This window comes from Hippoglossus stenolepis, chromosome 23, assembly GCF_022539355.2.
Source record: "Hippoglossus stenolepis isolate QCI-W04-F060 chromosome 23, HSTE1.2, whole genome shotgun sequence".
NCBI lineage: Eukaryota > Metazoa > Chordata > Actinopteri > Pleuronectiformes > Pleuronectidae > Hippoglossus > Hippoglossus stenolepis.
Genome location: NC_061505.1, coordinates 3,064,188 through 3,087,087, shown reverse-complemented (window position 1 = coordinate 3,087,087; position 22,900 = coordinate 3,064,188). Strand labels below are relative to the sequence as shown.

Below are 22,900 nucleotides of genomic sequence, written 5' to 3'. Positions count from 1 at the left end.
TCATTCCTAATCTAGTCATGGGGATTTTTTTATGTTCAAATAACACAAATTAAAACTTTTCAAATAAGAAGATGGAGTAAGATGAAAGCTTGTGATTGAAAACAGAATTATTTTTTTAGAAACACAAAGTTTTGAATCAAACTTAAATATTTATTCATAAAACTCTAAGTCCCGCTACAAAAAAAAGAACATTACTGTAAAATCTTACATCTTCCATACATTTCCCCCTCAACAAGCATTATTGTATCCCTTATGATATATAAAAAGTTTTATAGTGTCTTTGGTACAAACGGTCGTTAAAACCTTTATTTACAGCTCCCGTCGCTCTTGAGAAGAACCTGTGTCACTTGTTACGCGATAAAACATCGTGCGTTAAGTTAAAGATGCTTCAACAATCAAGTCCACATCTCAACAGTTTCCCCAACTTGATGCATATCACAGACTTTTCACGAAGCCAGTGGAAGACAGCAGTTTGTTTTTGACGCGTTTTAAACTGTGGAAACTTTGAAATACTTACCGTATGAATCGATTGTATTTTAATCTTAACCGCTGGAAAACCAGAGTGGAAAAGATTTCACCTCAAAGTTTGAACGCATGTCGGATCTGAGCTGACTTCCAGAATCGGGGAGCTGCAAGTGAAAAGTTTTACCGAAGACAACAAAACAAAATGCAATATTGGCAGAGAATCTGTCTCAAGTGCTACCGAGCAAACACAAAGAAATATACAAGGATCAAGGCCGAGACACTGAACACACACACGCGCCTGCCGACGGACGACAACCCTCGTTACACATCATCATCTGTGTGGAACGAAAACATCTCCATCAAACAAAAATGACATCTTTTAGAAAAACGACAGCAAATCGACAATTAAGGCACATGGTGGGAGATCAGGGCGTTTGGGGAGATTATTCATGGAGTTAAGTTTGAATGAAGTCGGACTCACGGCTGCGTCTCACTTTGCTTTCAAAACTTTAGCTTGAGAAGTGACTGGGAAAAAAAAAAAGAACCGGAGAGAGTTCATGACCCTGAAAACGGAAACGAGAACCAAAAGTCCGACCGACTCGCAAATTCAGTTCATTCAAAGTGCAGCCGTCTTTTGATTCCAACGTGGGGGGGGGGGAAAGGTTCAACCAGCGGCAGTGAAAAAATATATATACATAATATATAGTGTATATATTACATTAGTAGTGTGTGTGTGTGTGTGTGTGGATGTGTGTGTAGGTGTGTGTGTGTACAGCGAGGAGACATCGCACAGCAAATCTCCTTCGTATCCAATCATCCAGCAGCGTCACCGTACGGAGACAGTCTTCATTTCACGCTCGTCCTTCTCTCCGTCCGTCCGTCCTTCAGTTGGTCGTGAATCTGTCCGAGAGAAACGAAGGCGTCAGTGAACAAATGATCGGAAGGAGGAAGATTTCGTCTTCGTAAAACAACACGAAAGGACGAGAGCATGAACTCTCTCAGGGGCCCCGGGGGGCACAAGTCTGCTGCCGGGCCCCGAGTGAGTGGCCATGTTTCTCTATGAACTGACGTGTTATTTTTCTAAGAATAATAATTGTCAGATATATTGATAATGAAAAATAATTGCCGGCTGCAGCCTTTAAGTTCCTCTTTGATGGAATAATACGACCCTGCCCCAGTTTCCCTCCGGTTAATTAGGAAAAAAAAAAAGAGAATCAAAGCACTTTGATGAAATACAACTTTACAACAAGAGGAGCTCAACGTGAGCCCGAATAATTAAAGTCTTCAAGGAGATTCTGACGTGGAGTTGAACTACGTGAGCGGCGACATGAGGTCGAGGACCCGGCGTGATGTCGACTAAACTATTTGACTGGAGCTTCGCTTTCAATCGAGAGAACTTAACGAAGACGACAAAAGAAAAGAAAACATTTTACAAATCTGACGAAATGGAGAAATCACGGAAGCCAGCGAGAAAGGAAACAGACAAAGTGAAACTAAAGAGTTGATTGGTTTAGAAAAACGACAACGGACGTACTTCTGGTACCTGGCAATGATGTGTGTGACCATCCTGTCCGTGATGCCTGGACACACGTCCTCGGCCAATCGGATGTTGCGTTCCAGCTCCTCGATGGCCAGGCGCTGCTCGGAGTGCTCCTTGTGCTGCTGCTTCAACTGCACAGGAGAAACAACCGAAACTGAACAGGGAACAATCTGCACCTCGTTTTGAAAAGCTCAGTTTGGTGGTTTTTAAAAAGCAATAATTTGTAAATTTACCGATCGTTTAAATCACGTATTAAAACTTTTGGGGAATTAATCCCCAATACAGAACTCTTTAAAGGTTATTTTTTATTAGGAATTGTTCTTTTTGTCCAACATTAATAGCTTTTTTCTTCCCTTTATTATTTTATTCCCAAATGTTATTTGCTTTGGTCCTGAAATGTTTCATTTCCGTTTTAAACAAGTTTGTTTTTAAATTTGTCTTTGACCAAATGTTCAAATTATAATAATCTAATTTATCTATTTCTCTTTCAACGTGATGCTGTGTACGTCTCAGAAAATAAAACAAAGAGAGATGTGCTTTACTTTATATTTTATGAGTGTCTGTGTACTGACCTCGGTGAAGACAGGGGAGATGACTGTGGTCAGACTGGTTGATTTACTCAACTGCTCCGGAACCTGATGAGGAGGAGGAGGAGGAGGAGGAGGAGGAGGAGGAGGAGGAGGAGGAAGGAGGAGGAGGAAGGAGGAGGAGGAGGAAGGAGGAAGGAGGAAAATAATGAATGTTCAACAATTCAAACAAGGTTATTTTTAAAACTGACTTGATTGAAAAGCAGTTTCTACTTTTGGTTTTCGTGAAATTTAAAAACTTGGGGATATAGAAGATGTTATTTTATCGTTAAAAGTTCGACGATGCACTGATATCACGATGTTCTTGTTCCGATGACACGTGCACTGACCGTTCCGTTGAGAACCTTCCTGCCCTCGGTCTTCTTCTTACGAACGGTGGTGAAGGACCATTCAGGAGACTCACTGTTCTCCTTGTTACTGGACTCACTGCGCGCAGACAGACACACACACACACACACACAGACACTCATGTTACTCAGCGAGCAAAATACAGGCGCTGAGAAGTTACTTCGTCGACGGAAGTAATCTGATTACCTGTCGGAGTCGTCGGAGCTGCTGCCGCTGTGCCCCTCCTCCTTCCACCTCCTGTACCTGTCAATCAACTCGCTGAGGTAGGACGTCTTCTTACAGTGTTTGATGATGAACTTGTGTTTGAGGAGCTCCTTCGCTGTGGGACGCTGCACACACACACACACACACACACACACACACACACACACACACACACACACACACACACACACACACACACACACACACACACACACACACACACACACACACACACACACACACACACACTTATAATTTTACTTTATTATTATTTAAATACATGTATTTATGATATATTTAATGTAAGCTGTTAAATGTTCTTTGTTTGTTAATGTTCCTTTTTTTCAACTCAAATATAATTTAAAACAAGTTTGTCTCAGGTTTAGAAATTTTACTTATGTTTAAAATTATTCATAATCGGTTTATATGTTGAGGAGCAGAAGATACAAATGGAGAGAGAAGTGGAGCTATTAGTCCACCAGGGGGCAGCAAGAAGCAACAGCAATTAAACCAGAATAGAGAAGTTGCTTCAAATGAAAAACACAGAAAATAAAAAAAACTGTATTATTGTTTTTCGTGAATGAAAAACTGTAAAAAAAAAATAAAACTTAAATAAATATATTTTTCATTCCAAAGCATTAACATTACAAAATGCTACAAACAGCAAATGGAAAGTAAAACATAAGAAATGGAAATAAAATAAAGTGTTTGCACACGTGTAAGTCTACGTGTTTGTTTGATTGTGTGAGTGTGTGTCTGTGTGTGTCTGTGTGTGTGTGTGTGTGTGTGTGTCTCTTACGAAGGTGGGGTCCTTGTTGAGACAGGCCTCTGTGAACTCTTTGAAGCTCTTGGAGAATTCTCCGGTGAGCGTCGGCGGTGGAGACTTGGGGATGTGGAAGAGAACTCGCATCGGGTGCATGTCCGAGTTCGGGGGTTCACCTTTGGCGAGCTCGATGGCCGTGATGCCCAGCGACCAGATGTCGGCCTGGAAAGAGACAAACACACACAAATAAATGAATAAATGTAGAAATAAATACAAGTTGAAATACAGAAATAGCTTTTTTCATCATAAAATATATTTATTTTTCATTTATTTATGTTTTAAACTATTTATTTCTGCACATATTTAATTACACTTATGTCATTTTCTGTCCTTTACAGTTTGGAACCGAGCTGCTCCTACGTGCAGGTGAACGCACCTGCAGTCAGGTGTGTGTCTTTTTGTGTAACACCCACAAACCATATGTCAACCTGAACGTGCACACACACACACACAACAAAAGTAAACACAAAGACGCACAACACACACACACACACACACACTCAGGACTTCCACATGCACACAGTTTGAATGTCACGTCTTCTCAACTTGCTACAGCAACCATGTGTCGAGCCCAGGTTAACAGACGTGATCTCACACACACACACACACACACACACACAGTCGGCAGTATCATGTTACAACAGGATGCTCGGCCGCTGTTTGACTGTTAACTCCAGCGGCTCCGACACTGTTACACACTGAGCATATGGCAGCTTGTGCTCAGAGCACAGACACACAACACGACACAACGAGACACAACGCGACACAACGCGTGTTTTCTTGCTGTCTTGTTTGTTCTTTATTCTACAAAAACTAACTTTCTGAAACAGCGCCACATGTGGGCGCATTGAAACTGTACGGGAACAGAGCATAAAATTAAATATTAAATATAATTAAATGAAAACTGAGGCCACACACACACACACACACACACAGACAGACACAAACACACATGAATCAAACCACATCAGGACATACCCTGTTTCCAAAGAACACAAAACCAGACGCGCGCACACACACACACACACACACACACGTGACGTCACCTCATTATTTCATTTCATTTGTTGACTTTGTTCTTGGGCGTCTTTCAGCTCTCTAAACGCTGCGTTTACTTGTGTGTGTGTTTGACGACAGCAGCTGCAGCTCTGAGCGCGGACAACATCTCATTGTTTCACTGTTTGGATTTCATCTCTTTGTGGGACACGACCCAAACGGAGAGAAGACGAGGGAATCCCTCAGAAAACAAAAACACCACGAGATCAGAGATTTATAAATAAACACACTTTGTTGTTGCGAGTGTCCTTTTTGTCGTCGGCCCAGTTTGGGTGTTTCTATGCAAATAGAAGCGGGGAGACTCTGGAAATAATGCAAACGACCTCGGGGGCCAGAGGCAACGAAAAAGATCCACATGGCCGACGTCGTCAAGGCAACAGGCAAACAGGGAGGAAAGCATGTTAAATCCAACATGACAGAGTCTAAAGGCTGTTGTCAGCGTTCGGGGGCCGAGGGTCGGATTTAGAAATATAAATCGTGTGTCGTGTGTTTTACAACCGACTGGAAGTTATTTCATCCACTTCCTTCCTGCTGCCGACGAAACAGCCGGATCAACGGTTCACGGGAATCGTTTCTTCTCGCTGTCCGGAGGTCGCCAGCACGTTTAGTGCACGTGTATAGAAAATGTCCATGTGCACGTGTCTGCAGAAACTGTCCTGTCACCAACGTGATTCTATCCAGATGGCGGCACAGGCATTGTGTGTTTGTGTGCGCTTCTTGTCTCGGTTTTTTTTTTTGCACAATGCAAAGTTTGTTGACGTTGTGCAGCAGCGTGGGATCATGGGAGATGTTGTCTTTACCACCAGTGCTGAGGAAAATCTACCTGACGTGACTCGGGTGCAAATCAGGTGAATCCAGTGGAAGGAAAGAAAACAGCTGACTGGCTGAACTGTGTGTTTTTCTTTCGTCATGCGTCATTTGAAGTTACAGCAGAGACGCACAAAAGCCACAGGGGAAGAGGATGTGACACAACTGAGAGGCGACTAAATGAAACTTCCTGTCACCTTGAATAAAATTGGGGATTTGAAATATGACACAAATGACAGTGAAAGTGTCGTGACATTTAAAACAACCGACCTTGGAGTCGTAGGCGGACTGCTGGATGACCTCGGGAGCCATCCAGAACGGCGTCCCCACGAAGGTTTCCCTCTTGATCTGCGTGTCCGTCAGCTGACCGGCCACGCCGAAGTCCGCCAGCTTCACCTGGCCGTGCTCCGACAGCAGGACGTTGGCAGCTGTCGGAGAAATGAAACAACGTTACTACAAGTGATTCTCAACAATCAGGGTTTGTGTGAGTATTTGCGATGATTGAAAATAAAGTAAAGATGAAATTGAGGTTGAGAGAGAACGAGTTTTACATTGAAATCAATATGAAATTGACATGTGAGGTTTTTAATGTCAGTCGCACCTTTAATGTCTCTGTGGATCTTCTTCTCCGAGTGCAGGTAGTCGAGGCCCTTCAGGATCTCCTTCAACATGGTGGCGATCTGAGACTCGTCAAACGGACCCGCCCGCAGCTACACACACACACACACACACACACAAACAGACACACACACAGACACACAATATTAATTTTTACCATTTTAAAGCTGCTGATTCATCGATCAAATGTTTTTGTTGTGTTGTGTTGTTATGTGTCAGACTCGTTTTCCAGCACACACGGTTGCAACTTAGTGAGAAAATCATAAAACTTAAACCAGGTGCTTTAATTTTTGCATTTTATTGTCTCAGTACAGATAAAGTTTTCTGAATTTGAATCTTGTTGATATCTGATTCAACACTCACCAGGTCCAGAGCTGAGCCTCCACCCAGATACTCCATGATGATCCATAGTTTACTGCCCTGAAGAAGAAAAGAGCGCTCTTCATTTACAGATAATGTAATAAATGAATTAAAGTTGCTGTTCATAACTTATCACAATCATCTTTAAATTAAAAAAGGTATCCAGCGATGTTTTAATGAATCTAAACCCGTCCGGCTCTCACCTTCAGGTAGGAGCCGTAGTACTTGGTGATGTAGGGACTGTCGCACTGACTGAGAACCGTGATCTCCTGCTGGATGTCCTCGATCTCGTCCTCCGCCTCCTCCAGGTCAATGGTCTTTATGGCGACAACGCTCTGAGTGCGATTATCGATGCCTTTGAACACCTGCAGGAGGAGGAGGAGGAGGAGGAAGAGGAAGAAGAGATTAACACACACACCAGTAAAGCTTAAAATAAATTGAGGTAACAACTAACACAATTAAATAAAAAGTGAAAAGTTACACTGTACCTCTCCAAACGATCCTTTTCCGATACGATCTAGTTTAGTGAACAACTCCTCAGGATCGATCTGAGAGCTCTGAGGACAGACGACGACAGACAAGAGGAATAAATGGGTTAAAATTATATAATAATAGTAAAAATATCTTAATTTAGCATTAGAATGAATAATAAAAACAAAACCCAACAGTAAAAACACATCAAAACACTAATGAAAACACAGTAATAAGTTTAAGTACAACATTAGATTGTGTAGTTACTTTGAGAAAATGTATGAGGAAAATAAATGTTATTTGAGTCAACAAAAGTCAAGTAAAGATAAAAATGTTTCCGTCACATTCCCTGTGACTCTCGTTTTCTCTCTCACACACACACACACACACACACACACACACACACACACACACACACACACACACACACACACACACACACACACACACACACACACACACACACACACACACACACACACACACACACACACACACACACACACACACACACACACACGGAAACAAGCATGACAGTTAAAGATAACAGGAACTGAACACACAGCTGCACACACACACACACACAACACACACACGCACAAAACACACACACTCTGTTGCTGTAAAACTCAAAAAGCAGAAACTTTACAGGAATAAACGACACAGTCAGAAACTTATGAAAGTCACGTTTTTACACTTTGTGGTTTTTAAGTCACATTCAAACTCATTGAGCTACCAGGGACGTCACAGAGAGGTCGGGGGTAAATCAGTTTTGGCTCTTTTTAGTTGTCCCATCCACTAACACGGTGGAGGCGGGGTTTAAGAGCTGCCGTGCAACCAGCCACCAGGGGGCGATGGAGATAACTCTGCTACACTTTCAGGAGCCGACATGTCGTTCATCTATATTTATAGTCTGTGGTTTGGACTGGAGAGAGTTAGGGAGAGTTGAGGCCTTAAAAACCACACACACACACACACACACACAAGCTCCTAAAAGTTTTGGAAGAACATTTAATAAACACACACCCACAGCAGTGTAAGATATTCCTGTAATGCTGCTGCCTGAACTTCCTGTGTGAACTAAAACACACACACACACACACACACACACACACACACACACACACACACACACACACACACACACACACGCGACCGCAGCGCTGCCACACCCTCTCAGCAAACACAGCAGTTACTGTCTAATGATACTTTTGACTTTTTCAGCGGGGAGACGAGAGGAGGACGAGGGATCAGACGGAGCAGAGATAGAGACGCTGAAAACAAACAGCGTCTTCGTCTTCTACGTGTGCGGCGGTGGCTCCTCGTCTTCATCCTGAGGGTTTCGAGTTTCACGTCCGTCACGTGTTAGAAACCTCATCAACACGTTTCCAGACATTTGTCCTGCTGTTTTCTCACATGGACTCACTCTGACATTTTACTAGAGAGCTCCGGAGCAACCGACTCAGACATGTCGTGTTCTCACAAGCAGAACCTCCGGAACTTTTCAGGAACATACTCAAACTTCAGTGCAGTTCTGTCATCACAGTCCAATTGTCCAATGAGCATTCAGCTGAAATCTGGCAAAGAATTCACACATTTCTCCCGACGTGTCACAACATTTTAAAAATCACATGCTCCACTCGTCACCTCGAGCCAGTGAGGAAGCTCCGAGACGAGCCACCGAGTTATCGATTGTGCGATGATATAATAATCAACCATTGGGTTTCCCCCTGCAGGGCACGGGCGAGAGACAACTGACCCTCTGTCTCTCTCTCTCTGTCTCTCTCTCCAATCACAGCAGCATCTATTTTGGGATCCTCAGCTCCAGTTGTGTAGTTTTACCTTCGAGCATCACAAGTTTTCTGTGATGTTGCTGAAAACATTTAATCATCTTCTCTTCTTCTTCCTTCCAGGTCACGGTTTCCTCCAGAAACAAACCGAGTACAAACGATTTATCCCGAGAAGCGTTTTCATATTTATGGAAACACTGATGATTATTTGACGTAACTGAAACTTTCTGAGCAGAAACCGAATCGAATGAGGAGGCGACAAAAAGCCAGATTTCACTAAAAACACACAAATTTAATCATTTGAGCCGTTAAAATAAATGATCTAAAATAAATGATTTCAACTCCTTCAGCGGATCGAACAGGGGAGAGGTTTGTGTTTATAGTGAAATAAGTAAAAAAGGTATAAACGTGACTGAGCTTTGAGGATCATGTAAAACTTTGACCTCTCCGTCTCAGTGTGGTGAAACAACAACAGTTAGAGACAAGGAAGTTAAATATTCAACGGCGGCTCAATCATTACAGGACATGTGCGCCGCTGAGTCTCTGTAGATAAATTCTGTTTCTGCACAAACAATCTTCAAGCTGCTGTTGGTTCAACACACGACCTGGGAGTTTTTAAATTTCAGCTTATCGTCCGTTGCATTAGACGTTCAAGGGGGAATTTAAGAAATGCAAACAAACCCACTCTCCCGATTAAAGAGGGACAAGGTGTTTGGTGTTAATGTTTAACCCGAAGACAAAGTTCAGATCGTGTTTCTGGGGAAAAAATCCTTCAACAATTAGACGAAGAGCAGAGAGGGCTCGTTCTCACCGGCCTTGTTTAGTCCGGACTAAAGTCAAGACTCCGAACCCGAGAGAAAACCAACCAAGCCTGACAGACTTCCTGTTTTTTTGTGTCAGTTGTATATGTTGTGATTTTTAAATGTGTCTGGGGACACATGGAGCTTCTCTTTCCTCTTCCTCCTCCTCTTCTTCACGATAATGTCTCATCAACACATGTAACTGACTTCACCTCCTCCCCCGAGTCTTTGTGCTTTATCGTTGCAGATCCAGGATCGAAGCTGCGGTCGCATCGTGGATCATTAACTAGATCGTTAGATATACGACTGTTGATTGATTGAACATTTTTGTCACCGTCCCAAACGGCTCGTGTTTGCCATCCACACTCCAAAAGGTCAAAGGATAAAACTGAATCCACTGTTATTAGATTCTGTAAAAACATCAGGACAGGTTCTCTGATGAAGGCTCATTACTGACGTTTCATGAGACTGAAGATTTAAATAAAAAGGCGGAGCAGAGGTGAAAAGACAGAAGCACACACACACACAGCTGGAGGTTAAGTGGTGATAAGGGAACAGAGGTGCTCAGAGGTAGATTCAGGTCAGAGCCTCACACAGAGGAGAGAAGGAGCACAGACGGAGGCGGGGTCGGGTTTTAAAGGTCAGCGAACTCCTGCCGCTCCGTCTGACACGCAAACATTCAGCTGCTCAGGAAAAACTTGGACGACGCCACGGAAACTTTGTACCAGTGAGTAAGAGAGAGAGAGAGGGAGAGAGAGAGAGAGACCCATGTTTTTACTCACTCAAGTGTGTGTCCAAAAATCCAGACAAAAACAGATCTGTGTGTGTGTGTGTTAGAGGTCAAAGGTCGCAGCTGCTGGGGGAGGAAGTACAAACACAGAATTTCCCTGAAAAAAAAAGCGACGCATCATGTGAATAACTCGCTTTACATTTAAAAACATGACGTCACCGGTTGTGTTTTTCTTCATTAGAAACTCGTCCAATCAAAGTGAACTGTTCTGGTGGATAAGAGTCGATAGGAGTCTTTCATGGAGGTTCTGTCTCTTAGTTGGAAACAAAATCTACTGAACAGACCATGAAGTAAAGTAGAAGGATGCGTTTTGAGCCCGGGAAGAACTCACAGATTCCAAATGACGGGTTCACAGACTTCAGAGAGAAAACAAGTTCTCATCTGAGAGAGAACTGAGCAAAACTATGAGTTCTGACTGTCTGCGTGGACGGTAAAAACTTCATGGCCAACAGCACCAAGCAAATAGCGCTGCTGAACAACGCACCGGGAGCGTTCAGACAGAGGCAAGAGATCAACAGCTCATCAACACCAGCGTCAAACTCACAGCGTTTATAAAGCACTGGAAGTTTTAGGGTCAAAATACTTTTCTGACCTGCTGCTACGTTATGAATCAACCGGATAAAACGTAGGAAACCTTGAATTGGCTTGTTGTGAAATGTTCTTGTGTCTGTGTCTTTATTCAGGAGGGAAACGTGGGACTTTTTCCACTCGGACGTGATGTTGTGACGCGTTCTTCAAAACATCGTCAAATACAGCAGCTATTTTCGCTCACCATAAATCCCACACACACACACACACACACACACACACACACACACACACACACACACACACACACACACACACACACACACACACACACACACACACACACACACACACACACACACACACACACACACACACACACACACACACACACACACACACACAGAGAGAGAGAGACGAGAGAGAGCAAGTGAAGATTTCAGGTTTCTGTCGGGCCGAGCCTGTGATTATGTCACGACAGGATTCCTGAGGAGCTGAGGAAGGTGCAGCCGTGAAAATCACAAAGAGCCGAAGACGAGGAGGACACTCCCCGGTGTCTGATCGAGGCTGTCGCCGCGGATACGCCTGCCGATGGCTGCCCCCCCGATTCCACGATTCACTGCAGGACGGTTCAACACACAGAGCGCGGGAAAGTTTAGCCGAAGCCGCTAAGTCGATCCCAGAGGGAGTTGGAGTTTACCAGAGAGACAGGAAGTCAGGGTCAGAGGTCAGCTGACAGTATCTGCTCTAAAGCCAGGAGAGATTCAGCTTCTCATTTAAATGGATTTCAGCACCGAGACGTTTGAACCCTGATGTTGTTCTTATAAACTTTATTCTGGGAAAAATCCTAAAGTTTTTCAAAAGACAATATAAATACAACAGGTTGTGTTTTGTGTTTAATTGGCTGCACTGTGTTGGAAGTACTTTTACTCAATAACTGTAGTTTCCACATTTGACGTGAATCTATGTACCGATACCACGTCCTAATCTTGTTGCCTCCTGGACATCTTCCATTGGAGGTTTACCAGCGACCTGGGGATAGAGTCAGAAGTCACTGGAGGGACTACATTTCCCATCAGGCCTAGGGACGACTCAGGATCAACCAGGAGGAGGTGGAAAGCGCCGCAGAGGAGGGCGCTTCAGCGACCAAATCCCAGACCAGCAAAACAAAACGGTAAATGGAAGTAAACGTGATCCGAACATCTCGTCCCTTCCTCGCAAAAGCTACAAATTAGGAGCATCCAGTGTTTTTTTGTTGCCAAATGGACATTCTATCAGAGAGTGAGCATCAAACCATCACGGGACAGTAATTCACTCCTGACCCAACGATTACATCACGAGCAGCAATAAAAAGGTGCTTCCGGGAACCTGAGTGGGCGGAGCCATCGTCAGGGTTTTCCCGTACACAACCTCATCAATCAGTTACACAATATAAGTCTAATCACACATGGGTCGTATCAGCTGAGAGATGCTGAGTCACAGTCAGGTTTCATCGAGAGGAAACAAGCCACGGCGTCACACCATCAACCACCAGGGATCCATTTCCTGTTACTTGTCTTTGGTGAAGTTTTTGCATCGTCGACCTCTTTTGCAGCTTCAACAGACACGTCTGTCAGCCTCCATGTTGAAACAGCTGCCGCCAGGTGTGTGTTGTCGTAACCAGCCTGTGACATCACCCCCCGCCTGCCAACACCCCGCCCACCTGGGACAAACAGAGCGAGCTGACAGCCAGTCCCACAGGTCGGCACGCCTGAGAGCCGGACAAACAGGAGGCAGAGTGTTCGACACATTCGCCTCACACACCTTGTTCAGCGGCACAGTCTATCGCCTGGTTTACCTCCAATCGACAAGCCTGGTCCCACACACACACGTCATTTAAATCTGATGTTACGCAGAGTGTGTGACAGTCACCTGCAGTTACACAACAACAGGAAGTCCAATGAAAGATTATAAACCATGCTGAGCAACAATAACACAACACAGGTCACCGTCCCAGAGGCAGATACACACCTCGTACTGAGTGGGCACAGTCCTGTTATAGTCCGTATCATAAGTGGATCTAGATTATGAGCTAAAAATAAAGTTAGAATACACAATGAGTCACCGGGGGACGCATGATAAGCAATTATAGGGTATAAATATCATAGCTATAGGAAATAGAAGCACGATAAATTATCATAAAGTCTGTACCAGCACAAGCGTCAAGTCACTATATCAATAACAGAGACGTCTTAGGAATATAAACACCATAACATCTCTGTAAACTCAGTACAGAGCATCACCATCATCACATTATAATAACATATGAATATTATAAACACGACAGTAACATTATAATTCACTATATTTCTCTTATGGGGCAAATCTTCAGAGAAAAACAAATTAAAAGTCACATTTTAAAGCATTAAATTAATATTTAAGGATTATTTTTGTGAAACAAACAGAGAAATTACTGTAGATTAAACTGGCAGGGTCGTCCAAGGAGGTCTGAACATCATTAAGTGTTAAACTCAAGTTGGAGCAGCACAGACACATATCAAGTCACTACAGGGTCAGTCGATATAAACACTGTAAACTCACTGTTCAGTCAGTATGAAGAACATAAATCACATTATAAGCAACTATAGATTCACTATAGTGATATTTTAAGAGATTAAAACATCATTAATTAACTTTAAACTCAATATGGAGTCACACTTTAAGTCATTTAATAAATAATATAAATGTATTTAGAGGGATAAAACTGCTGTAACGTCACTGTGGACTCACTATGGAGTAGAAAAGGTACATTTTAAGTTACTTTAAGTGTTTTATAAGAGATATTAATAAACTCACTGTTAAGTCAGTACGATAACCACATTATAAGCCACTGTTGATGTATTGTGATATTTTAAACTCACTGATAACTAGAAAAGTAACATTTTAGGTCAATTAGTTGATATCTAGCTTTTATTTATAAACATAAAGTCACTGTTAAGTCAGTATGAAGTTTTAAAATCACATTTTAAGTCACTTAATTGATAATTAAAGACATTTTAAGTAATATAAACACCATAAAGTCTCTATAAAGTCACTATGGAGTAGGACAGGCCCATTTAAGTCACTTACTTAATAATATAGGTGTATTACAACACATTTAAACACCATAAAGTCTCAATAAACTTAATTTGGAGTAAAAAGGTCAAACTTGAAGTCACTTAATGAATAGTATAGTTGTATTATAATACATTTAAACACCATAAAATCACTATAAATTGAATAAAGAGTATAAAAACCCAAACTTTAAGGCAGTACATTAATAGAATACGTGTATTTAAAGACATATAAACACCATAAAAAAACACTTTAACCTTCCAAACTCAAGTCTGAGTAAGAATATTGTTCGGACTGAATCAAACCGCGAGTAAACGCAACGAGCTGAACCTGAGGATAATATCCGGGAGTTCACAGAGTTTGGTTTTCAAACAGCTGCTGGGAAACAGATGTTGAGCAGAAGGAACCGAGCTGCTGAGAATCGAGCTGTGAATCCACCTCCTCACTCACCTGCATACCAGGAACCTCCATGGCCACTTCTTCTGCGTCCGAACGCCCTGTTCCTCCTCCAGCTTTCACTCGTTCTCTCCTTCTGCTTCTCCTTCTCCTCTCTCGCCTCCTCTTCTCCTTCTTCTCCTGTTAGTCCCCACTTCGACCTAAACTCGAACGTGTCCCCGGGACCAAAGAGACGAACACGGGTTTTTAACCTGGTGCGGTTCGAGTCCGACAGAGCAGCAGGAGGAGGTTTGTTTGTGTCAGAGGCCTCAGAGAAAAAGTGAGGAAATGAAACAACTACACACACACACACACACATACACACAATCACATACACACTCTCACATACACACACACACACTGACAGAGTGTGTACTCACAAAAAGTGTCGAACGAACGAGGAAGATGACGAGGTGGTTACTGCCCCTTTAAAGGAGGAGCCACCCACTGTTCCACTGCAGGAGGTTTTACTGCCCCCTGCTGTTTAGAAACCGCCAGTGCATCTGTCTCCAAGTTGGAAATCAATAACAAAATTTAAGTTAAACTCGTAAAGTTGCTTTTTTTTACTTTCATGTACGTTAACAAAATAGACAGAATATTCTCTTTAAATAATCAAGCAATATTTGTATTGTAATAGTTATGATCATCATTATAATTCATAAATCCATATAGCATAATTAATGAATTATTATCATAATTAAACAAACTTCTTGTTCTGTATTTTTTTATGTAATGAAAATGCAAATGAGATGAGAATCTTCTTTTTCGTGCTAGAACAATTTTTGAAAAACTTTTTTTTGGGGGGGGGTGGGATCAATCAATGAATTGAGGCTAGTGTTACCTTCAGGTACAACTTGGAAACTTCAAGATCTACACTTTGTGTTGTTTATGTACAAAACAGGAAAAAAATTGCAAATAAGAAATAAAATATTAATGTTTTCAAAAAGAAATTGAGGCTCAGGTTGCCTTCAGGGGAAACTCGGAAAGTCCACTATCCTTGATTCTACTGCATGAACAATAAAGTACTGGTCCTCGGATGGTTATTTTTCCTACGCTCCTGGAAGGCACCGTCAAGGTTCTGTGTGACGTCAGGCAGGAAGTGGGGTGACAGGGGGCGGAGCCCGGCAGAAGATGGCGGCTCCTCGCTGCAGGATCGACCCGTGCGGCGTCATTTGTCTGCTCCTGACGTACTTCAGCGTGTTCTACGCGGACTACGTGGTGGTTCGGTATGTTCTCATCCCCACGTTCTCCGGCAGGTCGGTACTTTTCTCTTCATGTCGTTAGAACCGTGCAAACATGGCGCCCGCCGCTCCGCGTCCATTCATCTGACAGCAGCGGCAGGTTCTGCTTCCTGTTGGTTTGTAGAACCTCGTGTTAGAGACACACGAGACTCTAGTTTGTTTACGAGCTTTAGAACCCGCAGCTTCTTCTCACGCGCACCGAGCGTCCATTCACTATATCAGTGTTTACTGCTCGTCTGCGAAGTACGGTGGCCCCGAAGGGCGCCTGACAACAACACTGGGAGTAAACAGAGCCACAACAACACAACGGATCAGAAAGCACAGTGACAGGTCGCAACAACACAACAGATCAAACCATACAACAAATCAAGATACACGACAGATCAGAAAAACACAACAACAAATCAAAATACACAGTGACAGGTCGCAACAACACAACAGATCAAACCATACAACAAATCAAGACACACAACAAATCAAAATACACAGTGACAGGTCACAACAACACAACAGATCAAACTATACAACAAATCAAGATACACGACAGATCAGAAAAACACAACAACAAATCAAAATACACAGTGACAGGTCACAACAACACAACAGATCAAACTATACAACAGATCAAAACACACAACAAATCAAAATACACAGTGACAGGTCACAACAACACAACAGATCAAACCATACAACAAATCAAGACACACAACAGATCAGAAAAACACAACAACAAATCAAAATACACAGTGACAGGTCACAACAACACAACAGATCAAACCATACAACAAATCAAGACACACAACAGATCAGAAAAACACAACAACAAATCAAAATACACAGTGACAGGTCACAAAAACACTACAACACATCAAAATACACAACAGATCAAAATACACAACAGATCAAAAGACACAACAAATCAAAATACACAACACATCAGAAAGCACAGTGACAGGTCACAACAACACAACAGATCAAACCATACAACAAATCAAAATACACAGTGACAGTTCACAAAAACACAACAGATCAAACTATACAACAGATCAAAAGACACAACAAATCAAAATACACAACACATCAGAAAACACAGTGACAGTTCACAAAAACACAACAAAATAAAAACCACTGACAATTCTGTAGAAACTCAACAACAGATCGACGTGTCTCTGTGTTTCAAACTAAAACAGAACCGTGTGTGTTTGTGTGTAAAGCTGCAGTTCTTCTGTCCCCCAGCGTGTGGTGCAGTCTACACGGATCAGTCTTCAACCTGATTCTGCTGCTGCTGCTGGCCTGTCACTCCAAAGCCGTCCTCTCAGATCCTGGTCAGCAAAATGCCCACAAATGTTTATATCTAACATTAGTATTAGATTTGTTTGTGCTTCGTGCGTTCAGTTGTGCGTTTGTTGTGCGTTTGTTGTGCAGGTAAGGTGCCTCTTCCCGACACGGCCATCGACTTCTCAGACCTCCGCTCGCAGTCGTCTCGGATGAGCGAGCGGGTGAGTGACAAACTATAAGATAATAAGATTTAATACTTTCATGTGGATTTTAAATTTTAAATTGAACAGAGTAAATAACAGAGAGGGAACATGAGAGACTCTGATTATACGTCTATTATTAACAACTGTGTGATTATCTCCGACTGACACTCTGCTAAGAACCTATACTTACCTGTGCTCTGCTCCCAGGCCTGTTATTATCAGCTTCATGACAGACGCGTTGCTCTGAGTGTCTGTGAACACGTCACAGTCTCATTCCTGCTGAAGATCCTGTTGCTTTACTCTGACGTCTCTGTGGTTATTAAATGCGCCTTCAGGGCTGCGAGGGCTGGACGGTGTGCAGTCGCTGTGAGACCTACAGACCTCCCAGAGCGCACCACTGCCGCGTCTGTCAGAGGTGCATACGCCGCATGGACCATCACTGTCCATGGTGAGAAGACGCCGTCCAACCATTTTGTTTCATGTTTCCACTTCACCTCCTGCAGCACCAGGTCTCCCTCTCCTGTTTTCTTTTATTCTTTTGTCACCTTCAGCTTTCTCTCACCCGTTTCCTTTTTTTTTTTGTTTTTAGGATCAACAACTGTGTCGGGGAACTAAACCAAAAGTATTTCATCCAGTTTCTCTTCTACACTGGTGAGTCACTGTATATAAACCGGTGAGTCGACGGCAGGTTTATGGCACAAACTCACGAGACGTCTCCTCTAAACCACAAAACAACCAGACAAAACTTTTAAGCATTACTGAGAATAAACCCTGGCAGCTTCAGGGAGTATTTTTAAATGCAACCCAACAGTTATATTTGTATAATAAGCGATAGAATAAGTGTCCAGAATTCAGGGCGTATCGAGAAAACACGTTTTCATTTAATATTACAACCTCTGATGACTTCTAGGCTCAGACGTTTCAATTATCTTCGCTGCATAACAGCAGTGAAAAGCCAGCCTCAGCACCAGCGCCACCTGGAGGTCAAGCTGCTGATTAGGTGACTGTGGTTGTGTCTTCCTGCGCAGGCATGGCCAGTCTGTACTCCATGGTGCTGGTGGTGTCGGCCTGGGTGTGGCGGATAAGGAACGAGAGAGATGGCGACGCAGAGAAAGAAGGAGAGGAGACGCCGAGCAAACACCTGATCGTGTGAGTGTAACAGCCGGGATTTCAAATTAAAGGTCCAGTGAGACAGAGGCTGAGTTATTCTCTGTTTTCTCTCCTCCTCAGCGCTCACTACATCATCCTGCTGGTGGAGTCGGTGCTGTTCGGTGTGTTTGTCATGGTTATCTTCTACGATCAGGTACACACACACACACACACACACACACACCACACACACACACACACACACACACACACACACACACACATTCCCTCTCTGTGTGTGACTTCATCCCCCAGTAACCTCACAGTAATATCTCCTTTTGTTCCAGTTAATCTCCATTATCACGGACGAGACTCCGATAGAGCAGATGAGGAACAGACTGATGATCAAAGACAGAGGAGCCTCATCTACCTCCTCTTCCTCCTCCTCCTCCTCCTCCTCACAGCTGCCCCACCCGCCCTCACACACCCGCAAGCCCAAGCTCGCTCTGCTGCGGGAGGTCTTCGGACGAGGTGGGTTTGTGTCCCTCGTCCACATGTCCTGCTCCGTCCGTGCGTTACGTCTTTAAAGATCACTGATTCAGATTTATGTTCTCTCTCCAGGTTCAGTCTTCTTTTGGTTTCTTCCTCTCCACTCCAACCCTCCGTCCGTCGGGGGCGTCTCCTACTCGGCCCTGCCCGACTACGACGTCTGACCTTTGGTCTGTGAGAGAGGATGAGGAGCAGATGGCGAGGAAGGTTGTGTGTGTGTGTGTGTGTGTGTGTGTGTGTGTGTGTGTGTGTGTGTGTGTGTGTGTGTGTGTGTGTGTGTGTGTGTGTGTGTGTGTGTGTGTGTGTGTGTGTGTGTGTGTGTGTGTGTGTGTGCGTTTACGTGTGCGTTTACGTGTGAGAGTCAATTTGCTGCCTAACTACGATGTCTTATCTCTGGATCTTTGGCGACGAAGAGGAAGGTGGACGAAGGGGATGGAGACGGGGGATGATTGAACTGAGAGAGTGAGTGTATCAGATGAATGTGTGTGTTTGTGGTTTCATCCCCAGGGAAAGAAAAGTTCAGCCTCAGACTCCAGACTCATGGAAATCTCTTTCCTGTCTTTCCTGTGATGAGGGAAGAGCACTGACGCTCCTTGTTCTGTCTCCGCCTGCAGATGAACAACCAGCATTCTCTTCTCATGGAAACTTCTGATTTTAATATTGACTCTGGGGTTTGACTGATTCCGGTTTAGCAACATAGTAAAAGTCTGAGTCTGTGCAGGAGGGATCCTAGAGTCGTGGTTTTGAGGTCCCGCCCATAGACACTCTCAACCAATCGTCAGTCAGTCTCTATATATCATCAAATAACTCATTAAAACCAAACTTATCAGAAACTAAACCCTTTGGATAAGAACGACTTAAAGTGACAGAAACCATCTTCCAAAAACATTATGCAATAGAAAAATGGAATGTGTTTACCACTAGGGGGACACTGAAAACGGTACCAACATTCACAATCCACCATCTTCCTTCTACTGTTTACTTTCATCGTGCAGCGCCATCTATTGATGGTTCTGCTCACAACTGGTTCCAGGACTTCTGAATGGAACCAGTTGAAGAACCCGAGCTGATTTCTTCGGAAAGTGTTGTCAGTTACTTCATTAAAAACGTCTTTGAGCAGCTTTGCGGGAAAAAAAGGGAAATCTCCGACAAGGAGGACCCCTAGTGGTAGGACGAGATTCTTTGGTGACGATTAACCCACCGACTTCTGGTTTCGACGTGTTTTAACCCAAGTGTCAGTCAAACTCCAACCAATGTCTTTTTATGCTAAGAGACGTTTTAGGACGTCAAGTTTCTGAGGTCGGGAGCCGAGAGCCTCGACCTCTGATCGTTGAGAACTGTGAACGCTGAGAACACGTTGGTTACTGAATTTTGTTTATGTTTACCAAAATTACAAAGAAATTATTTATGTTATTTTTTTTTTTTTGCACAGAATCAAATTCTGTTTTCAATTCTACTTAACGTTCAGGTCAAGCTTTAAGAAATGACTCGGGATGCACTGATGTGGAGTTTTTGAAGGTGATGTCAAATATTTTCCCATCAGGTGAAGCTTTAACATTTTTGCCTGTAATCGGGGAAAACACGCACTGTTAACAGTATTCTGTTAAATCTAAGTGAAGGGATGATTCTTAACTTATTTATTGTTTCTGAATATTCTGTGGAAATTTCTCTATCAATAACTGTATTTTAATGTGACGGGTGGAGCTGCCTTTTGACGCTGATCTGGGTTTAAATTTGCTGCTTCTTTTTTTTTACGTGGATCTATGTAAAGTTAAATAGCATAAAATGTCAGCAAAAAAATTATCTTAAATGTCAACAGGTATGCCAGCAATTTTTTTATTTGGCTGAAGATGTACTCGCATCCTTTATGAAAGTAAAACCACTTTTTCTGGTTCATGTCCCAACCACTAACATGGAGGAGGCAGGGTTGTATGACCTATACCGCAGCCTGCCTGTAGGGGGCAATCCAGATATTTTGGCTTCACTTTTGTGTCGGCCAGTGTCGTGGATTCACGTTAGAAACGGATAAAAACAGTCGGACACAAAGGCAGCTTCACCCGCGAGTGTGTTTTTATGAATGTGTATATAGATATTCTGAATTCGGTGTTTGACCTGAGTTTAACTGTTTATGATACACAAGGGAACTTTATGTTGCAGTGGGTTATATTAATTTATTAATTTAAGTAAGTGTCGTGATGATGCTCCTTTTAAAAAAACAACAACTGCGAGTTGGGAAATGAAATCGCACATTTCCTTATTTATGGACCAATATGGCTTTTTTTAAATATATTTTTCATGTTTTCAAGGAAAATCTAATTCCTGATTTTAACTGATGATCTATTTTAACACATATTAACCACATACAAATCATTTGTCCTCTAGTCTCTCAACAAACAAACTTTAAACTCTGTGAGATGTTAGCAGTGGTTCTAAGAAGCAGGCAGTCTTGTAAAACTGCATTCACACGCTGGGTATATTGGCTAATATTTCACTGCGTGTAAAACAGCTAGCTATGCAGTCAAGTGAGCTACTGGAGGTGGAGCTCATTATCTCAGAGCTGGAGGCACAAATAGCAAAAAACTCGTTCGACCAGAAAGCTCCTCAGAGGACTCCGTGTCCCCTCAGAGGACACGGAGTCCTTTCCCGGCCAGTCGCTGGAGCCGCTCGTGATCTGTTAACCATCTCGCTCGTGATGTGAATGCATGTTTTTGTTTCGCCGAGGCTTGACGGGACAAAACGTCCTCCGAGCTCAGGGGCCTTACATCTTTTACAGTGTTTAAATTAGGCTGTAGAGTTGGAGCGGAACCTCGAGGGAAGAAGGGGCGGAGCGTGTTGCTTCGGTGTTGTACATAAGAAGGTTCATATTTTATATTGACGATGTGCAATTCTCCTGAAGGGAATGTTACTGAACTCCGGGCTCTGTTGGAACTGTTGGTTTTCTATCACAATTTGAGTAAAACAATGTTTGAAATGTTTTTGTGAATTAAAGAGAGAGGAGGGGACGTTAAGTTCAGTCCAGTTTTCTGTCTTACAAGTACATGACACCTTAAAGGACATTTCAAACCGAATGTGTTCTGTCCAGGTGTGTGGTAACTATCAGGGTACTGGCTTGCTTGTTTGGTTCTGTTGACAAAATGCAGTCGATATTTATTTTGTTTGTATCAATGTTGATCAAAGGGGTGCGCTTGTTTCGCTTTGTCCACATCGGTGCGGTTGCTTCCTGAACCACTGATCCGATCTCTCTATCAGACACGGCACTATTCATTCAATCTCATAATCATAATCCAACAACATTGCCTTGCCCACTGTTTAAGGAAGCAAAACGAGCGCACCCCATTTGCTGTTTTACTTGACAGCGGGAAGGAATGTGTGAACAAACAAAGAGGCCACGAAATGAACACTTCAGCCACCAGCCAACACTTGACTTGCACCTGATGCTGAACTTGGAACGTCATTGATTTCTGCGGCCGAACAAGGGAACAGAACCAAACTAACAAAACGTCCCACACTGTTTGAAACTCCTTTCGGAATCAATCAGGTTATTGAGACAACTTTTAATGTTCATGTTTTCCACACTCAGCTTTGTCTCCTGAGGAACTTTCCTCAGCAGGTAAAACTTGACACTTGTTGGCTGATTGGTCGAACAGGTGAGTTTCAAAGCCCTGCGAACAAAACCAACAGAGAGTTTGATATCATGTGGCTTCATGATGAACAAGTTTACAATCTACAAACCGTGACCTGTGTATTATTCCTATTGACATGCTGCTCTTGCTCGTTCAACCGGAAGTAAACCTGATGTCTTTTCAACTACTCTCACTCTTTTTG

At 43.0% G+C, this 22,900-nt stretch overlaps 2 protein-coding genes across 3 annotated transcripts; one reads left to right on the top strand and one right to left on the bottom strand.

The window, feature by feature from the left end:
* Positions 1 to 129: 129 nt before the first annotated feature.
* stk26 (serine/threonine protein kinase 26) lies at positions 130 to 15,096 on the bottom strand. 2 transcript variants are annotated; one of them, XM_035149514.2, is made up of 12 exons: positions 14,731 to 15,096; positions 7,297 to 7,365; positions 7,012 to 7,173; positions 6,812 to 6,868; positions 6,432 to 6,540; positions 6,101 to 6,258; positions 3,944 to 4,129; positions 3,127 to 3,269; positions 2,922 to 3,018; positions 2,578 to 2,640; positions 2,000 to 2,136; positions 130 to 1,365 (listed from the first exon to the last, which is right to left on the bottom strand). In XM_035149514.2, the coding sequence occupies exons 1-12, from the start codon at positions 14,749 to 14,751 to the stop codon at positions 1,350 to 1,352; spliced, it is 1,218 nt and encodes a 405-aa protein (XP_035005405.1). In that variant the 5' UTR covers positions 14,752 to 15,096; the 3' UTR covers positions 130 to 1,349. The 2 variants fall into 2 exon arrangements, with proteins under 2 accessions (XP_035005405.1, XP_035005406.1); XM_035149515.2 differs by having other exon boundaries at positions 2,009 to 2,136.
* A 712-nt stretch (positions 15,097 to 15,808) lies between these two features.
* Positions 15,809 to 22,885, top strand: zgc:77880 (zf-DHHC domain-containing protein). Its single transcript, XM_035149535.2, has 9 exons — positions 15,809 to 15,971; positions 17,193 to 17,281; positions 17,382 to 17,455; positions 17,773 to 17,885; positions 18,027 to 18,088; positions 18,466 to 18,586; positions 18,668 to 18,740; positions 18,874 to 19,057; positions 19,148 to 22,885. Exons 1-9 carry the CDS (start codon positions 15,847 to 15,849, stop codon positions 19,237 to 19,239), a joined length of 933 nt encoding a protein of 310 aa, XP_035005426.1. The 5' UTR covers positions 15,809 to 15,846; the 3' UTR covers positions 19,240 to 22,885.
* Positions 22,886 to 22,900: the final 15 nt, after the last annotated feature.